Source organism: Uranotaenia lowii, chromosome 2 (genome assembly GCF_029784155.1).
Source record: "Uranotaenia lowii strain MFRU-FL chromosome 2, ASM2978415v1, whole genome shotgun sequence".
In the NCBI taxonomy this organism is placed as follows: domain Eukaryota; kingdom Metazoa; phylum Arthropoda; class Insecta; order Diptera; family Culicidae; genus Uranotaenia; species Uranotaenia lowii.
This window is the reverse complement of record NC_073692.1, coordinates 152,919,350-152,932,193: the sequence shown is the minus strand read 5'-3', so window position 1 is coordinate 152,932,193 and position 12,844 is coordinate 152,919,350. Positions and strand designations below refer to the sequence as shown.

General features: G+C 37.2%; 1 protein-coding gene across 3 annotated transcripts in view; it reads left to right on the top strand.

Annotated features, from left to right (window-relative positions):
- Positions 1–12,844, top strand: part of LOC129745879 (mucin-2-like) — a 158,690-nt gene that overhangs the window by 131,220 nt on the left and 14,626 nt on the right. For all 3 annotated transcript variants that reach the window (XM_055739251.1, XM_055739253.1, XM_055739252.1), the window contains exon 5: positions 2,861–5,624. In XM_055739251.1, coding sequence (XP_055595226.1) covers positions 2,861–5,624 — 2,764 coding nt within the window. The remainder of the gene's footprint in view (positions 1–2,860; positions 5,625–12,844) is intronic.

Sequence of the window (12,844 nt, the reverse complement as noted above, 5' to 3'; positions counted from 1 at the left end):
TACAGTTGCATTCAAAAAAGAATGAAATCGCATGAAGCTGCACACCCCCTTCCATCTTTGACAAGCTGCCATTTCTCTCTCGGTTTATATTTTTTCATGAAAATTTCACACAATCTAGTTCAACTATCCAACTAACACTCCACAAAATTTGAAGTCTTTGCAATGACGGGAAATTAAGATACAGCTATTCCCGTAAAAAAAGGAAATTTGGAACTGCTTCACTAAATTTGCTGTATCTTTGAAAATTTTCATTGAAAAATCTTGAAATTTGGTCCAAAGATGTAAAAATGTTTGATCTAATACCAGGCCAAGTCGATGAACCTGATCAAAAGGGGTGCAGGATTGAAAATGAGGTTCGTTATCGCCCAGCAGACGATTTCATTCTTTTTTGGACGGATGTTTGTATGGAGAACGTAATCTATGTATGTATTCTTGGTTTTTCTTTCACAAAACCAACATTTATTACAAAGAATGTTGTAAATTTAAAGGAACTTCATTCTTGCTTTGTTTAGAAATAGAAATTGTTCCAACAGAGCTGGTATTGAAACAAAAAAGCGAATACAATATTCGCTTTAATTGTGGATCAAATTTTTTTATCCGTCTAATTAGCAGGTCATTACTGAAACTCTGTTCTTTTTATTTTGAACCCTGTTGGAACATTTTCTCTTTTAAAATAAAGTACGAATGATGTTTTTAGCTATTTACAACATTATTTGTGATAACTTTTGGTTTTGTGAAAGAAAAAACCAAGAGTACATGGATTAAGATGTTTTCCATACAAACATTCGTTCAAAAAAGAATGAAATCGTCTGCTGGGCGCTAATGAACCTCATTTTCAATGAGGCACCATTTTTGATCACGTTCATCGATTTTGACGAAACTTGGCCTGGTATTAGATCAAACATTTTTACATCTTTGGACCAAGTTTCAAGATTTTTCAAAGAAAATTGTCAAAGATTCAGCAAATTTAGTGAAGCAGTTCCAAATTTCCCTTTTTTACGTGAATAGCTGTATCTTAATTTCCCGTCATTGTAAAGACTTCAAATTTTGTGGAGTGTTAGTTGGATAGTTGAACTAGATTGTGTGAAATTTTCATGAAAAAATATAAAGCGAGAGAGAAATGGCAGCTTGTCAAAGTTGGAAGTGGGTGTGCAGCTTCATGCGATTTCATTCTTTTTTGAACGCAACTGTAACTCTTACACTCCCTACGGATAGTGTTGGTCGCAAATTTTTCAAATCGTAGGAGCCTAAAATTAGGCGTTTTGTTCTAAACGAGAGTAAGCAATAAAATTAGGCTTTTTTTATCACTAAAAGTTAACAATCTTACCAATCCATCATTAAATAATAAAAAAAATCAGTTAGTAACGACACAGGGAACAGTTTTGCATCGGAAACACAAACTAGACAAACTAAAGATTTTTTGTATAAAACCAATATTTTTTTTATAAAAAAACGTGCTTTAAAGGGTCTCTCAGTTCTTTTTTGCGCACTGCATTCTTAACATTTCATATGCCTGAAACAGTGAGGTTTTTTGATATAATATAAAAAAAATCTAAGCGATTTCAGTCGCATCACTCGATAAGAAATTTAAATATTTAAAATAAAAAAAAACATAAAAATGTTCTGATTATCATAGGGAAGGTAGTTTATCTTGTTTCACATCCACCGCAATAGATATTTTTTTTTTTTTTTCAATTTGACGAGTTCGGTCTGGTCGAATTCCGACCATTTGATTGTCGAACCGATGTCAATCCTATTGCTAAATAGTAAAATTATCGCAAAACATAGAATAGTTTACGCTGGTATTCAACCTCCCTTTACGCTGGCATTTAACCAATATCTAGTCAATAAAAAAAAAACAATTGTCTTTTCCACGAATCCTAATGAGCCAATTTTTATCTCAATCAGATGCATAAAAATCGAGTTTTTGCACCGACCACAAATCTAAAATTTAAAATTAATAGTAGCTCTGGAAAATGTTCGTGTGCAGGGTTTCGATGGAATCCAATGTATAACATCGTCAATATTGGTAAAGCATAATTGCTTTACCAATTGTGCCAATATTGTGCCTTTTTTAGATCGTAACATGAGAGTGCCCCTCCCTTCCTATCCTCCCAATGCAAGAAGGGAAGGACCTCAAATAGTCGTAAAAACATTTCTCATATTCAAATAATCTCCCATACCTAAATTGGTTCCATTTGCTTGATTGGTTCTCGAATTGTGCCAAAATTATCATTGAAGACTCCTCTCACTGCCTCACCTCGCCATTGAAATAAAAGGGGAAACCAAATAATAATAAAAACATTTTACGTACCTAAATATCTCTCCATGCCATAATTGGTTCCATTAAATTTTACTCAATAAGTGTTCGCAAAACGCAAAAAAAAATTATTTTTTTTTACCTGGAATGAAAGGAGATACCAAACCACCATAGAAACATTTTTTAAATCAAAATACCCTTCCAGGTCAAAGTTTGTTCCATATGGTCGATTAATTTTCGAGTTTTATAATTTTAGCGTTATTCGTCCTTTTTTCCTCCGTATGCGTAGGGAAGAACATATGTTTTTGAAACCCTTATCTTTTTTTACAGTTTCTGATAGCCTTAATTTGTTCCAAAAGATCTTGGAGATTCCGGAGATAAATAAGAAGCATTTTTGTGTACTATTTTTTTTTTAAAAATTTCAAGGTAGTCTAGGTGTTAAATTTCTAACTCAATTCATAAATTTATTCCTATTTATTATTTAATATTTTATCTTTTTTTTTTTGCTCTATAACTACAATAATAAACATAGCTTAAAATGCAACTAATTATGATATGTCTTGATACTTTCCCTAAACTCTTTTGGCAAACTTCTTCCAGAGAACCGTCTGCAACCCTAAATGCTCCTCCGCCACCGTCCAGGCAAAAATCCACGCTGAAACCACATCCGGTAATGAACAAGCTGCAATCGCACATGGCCGTAGCCTATCACCAGAAGCAACCGGTTACGGCAACCTCGAACCGATTGGAGCATTACGTCTCCCCGAATAACCTTTACGGAACCTACATTCAATTTGGCCATGTCTCAAGTCCGCTCCAATCGGCGAAGACCAAATTCATCAGCCAACTCGCCAGCCATCCTAGCTTTGATTCACAGCTCAAAGGTTTACTGCATGCCGGCGCAGGTGGCAGCTATCAGCAAACGATGGCCCACATCAAGAACCTTCAGAAGCTCAACTACATGCAACAGCAGAACAAATTGCAGCCTTACTTCAACCACATTCCGATCGAAGCCGATTTTCCGAAAAAATCTCTTCTGCCAGTAGAGAAGGACGTTTCCAAAATTCCTGTAACCCCGACTACACCTCTGTTCCCTCACATTCCTCCAAGCGTTTTGACACCCTTCTTTCAGCAAGTTCAGCAACAGCAGCAAAACAAGTACAGTTTCAGCTTGAAAACACAACATCCAGCTCCTCCAGCTGCATCCCAAGTGCCAACATCCCAGTCTTTGAAAGAGAAACCTTTCAAGCCTCCGCAGTCTCAGTTCCAGTTCGAATCGCATCAGTCCCATTCGACTGCCCTTCAACCTTTCAAAGATCATCATGCCGCGGATAGTTTCGGTTTCAATGCTTACCATAAACATCAGCAGCTTCCGATCGAACATAAGCCCCATGAAGCTATCAAATTCAAAGAAAACAAGCATGTGTTCAACGAAATACATGATGAATACAGTAAAAATCTTGTCCCACCTCCAATGAGCACTGAGCAAGCATTCCTTCCTACAATCGTCAATCATGTCGAAAGCTCCAAAGACCCAATTGAAATATTGAACAAATATAATATCAACCCCCATTCACCGTTGCAAGATACAAACCGCTTCAACTATGAATCCTATGCACGACCAAGCTCCCCACCTTTCCATCCAACATCCACCCCCAGTACAACTTCAGCTGCCACGCCTTCTTCGACGCAACGTCCACCTTCTACTACTCCACGGCAACCATTCTACTCGCATACCATCACATTCGGTGGCGAACACAACAACTTCAACACACCGGTACTTGTAACGCCAATCAACGAAGATTGGATCGGTCGGGATAAATTTATAACCACAGAGAAACCCAATGTCTTCAAACATCTCTTCCGTCCCATTGAAAGCGAATATAAACAGCACAAGCTGATGCATCCTAGCTACACCGGCCTTCCACCGAATAAGCGAGTTCAATCCACAACTCCATTGGCACCGGTTGAATCATCGACTGAGGAACCTCTTATAACTCACAGTTTCTTCACAATAGAAGATGCCATCTCAGATCCAACGCTCATACCACCCAATAATCGCAATAAGTACAAATACTCAACCGAAGCCGAAGGAAACAGGGTCGATGAACCACAGCCAGAAATAGTTACCATAGGACCAGCTTTCGACACTTCCCAGGAATCTGGCACCACCACTGTTTATCCTATGTTCAAGAGCAAAGGTCGAAGGCGCCGCCCAAAGCCTCATTCGTCATCCACCACCGAACAATCTGCCGAAGTCGATTCCAACGAGAGCCCACTAGAGCGACCAAACCGAAACCGGTTCCGATATCGACCACGGCCAACGCTCGAAGCAGAAAATGAAATCAAAACTACGGAAATTCCTACTACTCCTTTCCTCACGGAAGATAGTTCCCTGAGGAAACTTCGCAAGAAGCCTAGCAACTTTGATAAAACTCGGGTGACCTCCAGCAACATCCGGAACGAAATCTTAGATCAGGAACGTGAACACTCAGACGTGTTTGACTTTTCCCCGGTAACCCAGGACGCAATTGTCACAACCACTACCGTCAACAGTATTCTAGGAGCGCTTTTCAACGAAACCATTGGCAGTAATAACGGACTTCGCTCTCGCTTCCGACCAACATCCGGAGAACGTAACAACGTTACTCCAGACACCAAAAATACTCGAACGAAATCGAAATTCTCCGAAGAACTTCAGGATCTGTTCAAATCTACAGAAGTGACCCGTGATCCCGAAACAACTCGACCAAACTTCAAAATGCCCAGTCTTAAACCTAGCCTCCGATTACCAGCAACCACTTACACCTCAAGCACTTCGTCAACGTTCGCTAGTTCCACCTCGGAAGAAACCAGTGCCGAAGTGAACCGAACAAGACCCGAACTAAACCGACCACGGTTCAGCATCAAAGAGTTCCGAAACAAACTGAACCGAACCACGACTTCAACAACGCCTTCATCCTCGTTCTCAACCGACACCGAAAGCACCACACCGTCTGCGTCCACGAAGCTTCGATTCCCCACCCGGAATCGGTTCCTTCTCAACACCCGACTAACGCCTCTCAACAAAACTACCGATTCCAATGAAATTCTTTTCTCCAACAGCAGTAGTAGCGGCAACAGCTCACCTTCAACCACAGAAAAGTCCCTGGTATCGGCGGCCGGTAACGATAGCACAACCACCAGGACATCGTTCCGACCAACGGGAACTCGCAGCTACAACCGATTTACGGTGAAGAAGGCAACCACTGAAAATCCATCGGTGGGATCGCCGGTCACATCTAGCACGAACGGTAACTCGTTAAGCACGTTCCGAACGGCCAGCCGCGGTCGGATACGATTGCAGGATACCACCACGCAGTCGGTAAGATATTTTTGATTTCATATATTTTCTTTACACAAATTATTAAAATAAAAAAAAAAACAATCAAACACAAATTATTAAAGAAAAAAAAACAATCAAACTCTCGTTGAGCGACTTGTCAATGTTGGGGGTAAACATAAACGTGAGTATAGCAACCATATGTGAGCATACAGTGCATATGTGCATCGTTCCGGATTCTGTTTGTTTATTCAGCAAAAGTTTTGCCCCGCGCTTGTGGAGCAAACGAAAACGACATTAGAGTTAACAAAATGAGCTTGACTTTGCCATGAGGCTTTCTGGCAGGCCAAAGATAGTTTTCATTCTCTAAGGTTTTGATTTCGGAACATACTTTTATTTTTAATGAGCCTCAGGACATGTTCAGAGGTTAATCATCTTCCTGAAATTGGGCCACATGTCAGGATCTGACAAATGATGTCCCCTTAGAGCAAGTTCACTGGTGTTGGGAAAAAGTGGTAGAAATTTTGACATTTTGAAAATTTTACCATGCAAAATGTTTTCAAGATCTTGGGGCGTTGTATTTTTTTTACAACACTGTTTCTATTTCAGCCGTATGTGATAGAAATATTGCTATTTTTGCATCACAGCATGCGAAAATACAACACGTGTTGTAAAAAAACTAGAAGTCCAAAGATCTTGAAAATGTTTTTGCATGGCAAAATTTTCAAAATGTGCCGTAAGTGTCGAAATTTCTACCACTTTTTCCTACATCAGTGAACTTGCTCTTAGAATAAACGAAAGCAATTTACTTCTTCTTCTTGAAGGTGATTTTTCTCTATCATATGAGGACTGTACTGGAAAACAGAAACACTGTTTGATTGTTAATAGCTTTTTAATGCATGAACGAAAAATGAGTAAATTTTCAGTAAAATTACCAAGAATTGGAATGTTCACATGCGCAAAATGTGATGACAATCTGTCAAGAGTTTTTTGGAGATATCTCTTAAAAAGAAGTTCATTGGCCAAAAGTGTTAACCACCGCGTCGGGCGCCATCTATGTTACATTCTTTTAGAAACTCCTTATTCAAAATCGCCACATAACTACACCCAAGTAACACAGATTCATCCAACAAAATTTGAAAGCTTTATTATGGTTTTATTATGGTATTTATTTGCAGCTAGTTTCATAACTGTTTTATTATGGCCATGAAAAATGCTTAGATTCTTGATTGAACCGTTTGTTTTCAGGTAGTTCTGAAAACACTAATAAAGCGTTTACTAATTACACTGTTTAAGTTATTTATAAAGAGTTCTAAATACTCTTTTAAAGCTCCAATTAAATAAAAACTAGGAAGTTTGCTCCAAGCTTTTTTTGCATATTTCATAAAGACATGCAGTGCTCGATTTCAAAACCGTAATAAAATTAGGTGACAGTTCTCGATCAAGATGTCAAAACAGGAAATGCTCAGGCTAAATTGAACATATTTGAATTGGAATTCCCACTTTTACACATTTTTGATAAGTCGTGCGTGTTGTTTTTGAGTTGAATAAAAAATATATAAAAATCTTTGAAATACTTCAAATCACCGGAAGTGTTATAAATATCTCTACAACATGAGTATTGAGTGAAAAGCCCAACTAGTAAAAGAAAAAAATTATTGCTTGATGTTATCATGAATCCAAGATGACGGCTTCCGCTTTTCTGAAATGACTGAAAATTCAATGATACATCCACAATATGGGTATAAGTTGAAAGGGCTCAACGATTTTTTATTTAAAATTGTATGTTACAGATAATTGCTTGAAACCTCTAAAATATGAGTATTGAGTGAAAGGGCTTTACAAGAAGAAGTCGAATTATCGGCTACCGCTTAAGTTTAAAATGCAGTCAATCACTGAAAATCAATTAAAAGCCCCACAATATGGGTATTGGGTGGGAGAAAACGCTACAAAAGAAGAAGTCGAATAAGGTATTCTGACGCTTATTTGAAATCCAAGACGGCGGCTTCGGTTTTTCTTTTCAAACCTGTATATTATTGATTATCGCTTGGAACCCCATAATATGGATAAGGCTATAATCATTTAGTATCCGGGCACTTAATTTTGGTGATAGCTGCGTTAATAGAGCGCGGATATGCAAAACTTTAGTAGCGTTGTGTTGGTTATGAAAAGGACTATCTTGCCTATTTTTTGATAGATTTTTAAGTTTTCGTGTGTATGAGATATTTACTATGCAAAAAGACATGATAAAAATAATTTTGCACAAATTTGCTCCTTTTGCACATTTTTTGCCTCGAAAATTCTTCATTGTTGACTCGAAAGCTCATGAACTGTTGATTTTTTCTGATTTTTTTTTTCGTACCAAATGGTTATTAAGTATAAGGAGCCACTCTAGGATCCACACGAAGTTCAAATCAACCGTCGGAGTGCAACTCTTGATCTTAAATATGGTAAAAAGTGTATGGTTATTTGGGATAACTGAATGAAGACTCCCTAAATAATGCAAAAAATCCATTTCCGGCAGAGGCAAAAAGTGTTGCCTCACTAGTAGACACCAAGTAAATAACTAATAATGATCAGATCCAAAGATCGCAATCTGTGCATCCGGTTTTTACGCAATATGACAGATGTGTTCTGATGGACAAAAAAGTTTATGTTAAAACCGGATTTAAGAGATCAATTTCTTCGAGATACCAACTCATGAAAAGGTTCCAGCCAGATTTCAATTGCTTTTTCCAGGTGAGTTTGTGTAAAATATCATGAATTTGCAAAGGTTTTGGTTCTGTGGTAAAAAAAAAATCAAAACATGACTGAAAAAAGTGTGCAAAGATAAAAAAAGAGATTTTATGAAAAAGTTGGAGTATTTCTTGAAATCATTGATAAATATTTTTTTTTATATTTTTACTTTAAATGTCATACCAACACCTTCATTTCCTCCATAGAAAGTTTTTCGATCAAATGAATAGTTTTTAAAATACACACGTTTGTAACTGCCCGGATACTAAATGATCATAGCCTTATAAGCTAAAAGCACAGACTAACACAGATAGGACACTCTTTTTCAGTTTTTCGCAAATGTTATGGGCAATGTCGGCACCAGATCGCAAAAAATGAACTGAAATTATCGAAGCTGGCGATTTAATTTTGGTCAAATTTTCAAAGTTGAAATGCAAGTTGTCATGGAATGTTTGTTTTTGTTTATTGGGTCTAAATAACGAAGAAACTCATAAAGTAAAAACAATAAGGAATATTGTGGCAAAACATCCCGCCGAAAAGAAACGGGGCAGCGAGTGTTGAACCAACAAGTTGATGTTTAGCTTCCGGTATTTTTTGTGTGGTGAGTAGGTTATGAAATTATCTCAAAAAAATAGACTAGAAACTAGAAAAAAAACGACGTCTTCTATCAAGAGATTTTTTTATCACAATTCACGTTGCCATGAGCCGTAGATGCGAGATTTCGAATGGCGAAACCGTGAAGGTTCGAATCTCTCAAGCAGCTTTCAGGTTTCCCCGCAACTGCGATACGTAAGTATTTAAACAGTCATCTATATATATAAAAATGAATGTTTGTCTGTCTGTCTGTTCCCTATAGACTCGGAAACTACTGAACCGATCATCGTCAAAACTGGCATCTGAGGGTTTTTGAGGCCAGGGATGGTTTCTGTAATAGTCAAAACTCCATCCGACTTAAGGAAGGAGAGGCTTCCATACAAAATTTGTAGTTTTTCGAAACAAATTAAAGTCATGACATCCATTTTCTTGAGATTTTTTTTCCTTTGGGCGGTTTGTTTTTCGTCTCTTTGGTCGAGGCGTCGCGAGCCAACGTCGCAAAAGGAAAGTAACCCGGGCATAGCATACTGATTAGTAGGAATATTTTGGCGCGTATTTCTCAACCAAGCATGTTTTCTTTGAGGGGTTTGTTTTTCATCTCTATGGGCGAGCAAACGTCGTCGCAAGAGGATAGTAACCAAAGCACACTATTCATTGATTTCTGGAAAATTTAACAATAAGGCGCCTGTTTCTCAAACACGTGGGCGATATGCAACCTAGATGTGTTTTTTCTTGCTTATTTGATTTCTACACAGCACGTTGAAATAAATGACGCCTAGATGTGACACGGATTGGTATTTTATCAATCTAATCAAAACCAATTGAAAGATTTCCAAAAAAACATCCATATTTAGTTCGTGTTAATGTAGGTAGCATTCGACTTTTCATTCAAGGAACATTAGAACATGTTCAAACGTTCAACTTTTTCTGTTAAAAGAAATTAAAAATTATGTTTTCTTCTAGAAATTGTTACTTCGGCCAAAATACACAACTGGAACGAATTTAGAAATGAAAATGGGAGCTTTTTATTTTAAATAATTCTGAAAAAACCATCGTACTTCTTGCTTACATACCAATTCAAGTACGTACTTAACATCAAAAGTGTTTTTGTGTTACATGGCTGCATAAAAGAGACTTTTGATCCGCTTCGTTTTTGAAAAGTGAGACTTTAGAACTGATATTCAACTGGACGCAAAATTTTTAAGAGAAATTTTTAGTTTACCCTTAAAGTGTTAAAAACAATATTCCCTTCTGTCAACTTACACGGTGGGGCAAGGGCAAACGTCGAACTTTTAAGAAATTCATCTTCAAAATGATTCAATATGTTGGAAAGACCAGAAGGGGTATTCCTAATGTTGAAACTGCAGCGGATATTGAAAATTCTTAAATGTCTTTGTAAATTAAGGTCATTCCCTTTGAACAGCATTCGATTTTAAAGCTATTACTCTGACGCATCTGTAAATAAGCTTTGCATTGACACTTGCCCCAATATACGGGACAAATGTAAACTTAGAAATTTGTTTTTGCCTACATTTTTGAATATTTGACTTTCAAAGAGAAAATAAAAAAAAACGCTGAGAACTTATTTAGTGATGCACCTGAAAAAAGAAATTTGCACTGTATTTGATACATAACTAATTTAATATTTTTTTCATTACCATGATAAGTGCTGTTTGAGCATCGAGCCGGTTAAATTTGCCTACCTTCTTCAAGCAGTGGGGGACAAAATTGAAAAAGATGGGAGAGCTCCCATGTAAATTTTAGATAAAGAGCTTTTCAAAGAAGGGACCATATTTAAAAAGGTTTTTTTGGGTACAGAGTACAAATTTCAGATCTTGAAAAACGAGTTTAGAAATCAAGTTTCAGTAAATAATATATACCATCTTTGAATTGCAATTCAGAACTGCAGCCGCAGCTCTCATTTCAAAGTTGTTGGTTCTGAAGTAGGATGAGATTTGATTTAAAAAAATGCTCTCTAAAATCTAAATTTGAATAAATTTTTACAAATTACATTTATTTCCGGAAGGTGTAGCAAAGCACAACGGGGGTCAGCTAGTTACTTATAAATAACGTAAAAATTAGAAATGTACTGTAGTTCCAGCTGTCTCCAATGGTCAGTGGTTCGCAACAGCAGAAGAGATTTTTCGATAAGATAGGAGGAGCATCAATCAGCCACAAATGGATATGTTCAAGGCATAAAGAAAACGAAACCGGAAGGCAGTGAGGATGAACCTTCAAAAATTATATATTTAATTATAATTAAGTGATATTTATTTGTGAGATTAATTTCGTCCGGTTTTACCCGGACTCGCTTCGATATTCGATACAAAATTAGGAAAAGTTCGGCCTGGCCCGGCTGCCCGGGTTTCGTTAACCAACGCTCGGATTTTACTCGGATTTGCACTCCATTTGCATTATCAAATGAAATAATCAAATTGAATTATAATAAATTTCTCTTTTTACATCAAAAACAATTTTTTTCATAAAAATAATCAAGACCAGATTTGAAAATTGAAAGTGTGCTGCTGTGCTTTGATAAAAAAAATTAGTTTAAAGTGTTTTCCTTCATGATTTTTGTTGAACAATTCCTTGATTTGACCAGTTTTGGTGTCCCAGTTTCCAATGTGAGTGGACAATCCGCCTTAATCAATTTGATTAGCTTATCGCCCTTGTGACAGTGATAGGGAGGTTGGTTCCTGAATCCTGCACTATACGCGAGACTTGACCATTCGGGCCAACCATCACCGAAGCCCAAAGAGCGCTTAACTTAAATCCCATCAAAGCAGAGACAGAATCGACCATTAGTGAGTGTGTTGTACCACGCTTCTTTCGTCCTCGCCGGGCGTCGTTAAACATACCAGCAGCCAAAAGCCATACCGCCTGAAGTTAAGTGTTCCTACTCATCTACCATTTTTTTAAATGCTGAATAAACCATGCTAAAGATAAAAAAAAACTTCGGGACGAACTACCACTTCTGAAAACTCCGCCAACTTAACGAAAAACCTGAGACTGATTTTCACTATTTTCATCAAATCCGTGTTTGTTTGTTTTTTGACTGATTAATATTTTCAATGGCTCCTTCGACAGTTTTTGAGGTTTTCAATGGTTAGGGGCAATGTCGATACCAGATGGCAGTGCAATTACTTAAGTGAACTTTTGCGAAAAATTGGAAAGAATTTCCTATGGAGAGTCATGTCTGTACTTCCTTCTGACCCGTGGAAAACCACCCAACGCTCCAGTAAGGGATGTGCTAGCCACGTGCTAGCTGTGCTAAACTTGGACTACATGTTCGAAATTTATCTTTTCCTAAAAGCTATTGATCTTCGTGCATAATCCTTTTTTATTTTCATTTTTCCCTTTCTATCCTCCTTTTTCTTCTAAACAAGTGTTAAGCTAAGCATAAAAATTGTATAAATACAAAACGAGTTAGGCTCCTTAAAGCCTAAAGATATGAGCCGTTTCAAATAAAGAAATTTATAAGTAAGAGTCATGTCTGTATTAATTTGTGCTCAAAAGGGCTAAACTAGAAGAAATAAAATTTCGCTATCAGACGCCATCTTGAAATCCAATATGCTGACTTCCGCTGCACTTCAAAATGCTGTGAACCACTGAAAATCGTATAAAACCCCCACAATATGGGTATTGGGCAGTCTTGAAAAATATCATATTCATTTGCCTAACAGTACTATACATTGAGAAAACATCTCAGTCAGCCAACTATTTGCCGCTGCCCTTGATAAACTTCGACTTCTTCTAGTTTAGCTCTGTCATCTAATACCTATACAGACCCCGTTCGATTTTGACAACACGCCCGTACATTTTGTGTTGCCAAAATTGAATGTTGCCAAAATCAAACGGGTTTTTATCTCAACTTTTTTCAGTTTTTTTTACAAAATAACTGTTGTTATTATCAAACACGTTATTTTTGGTCA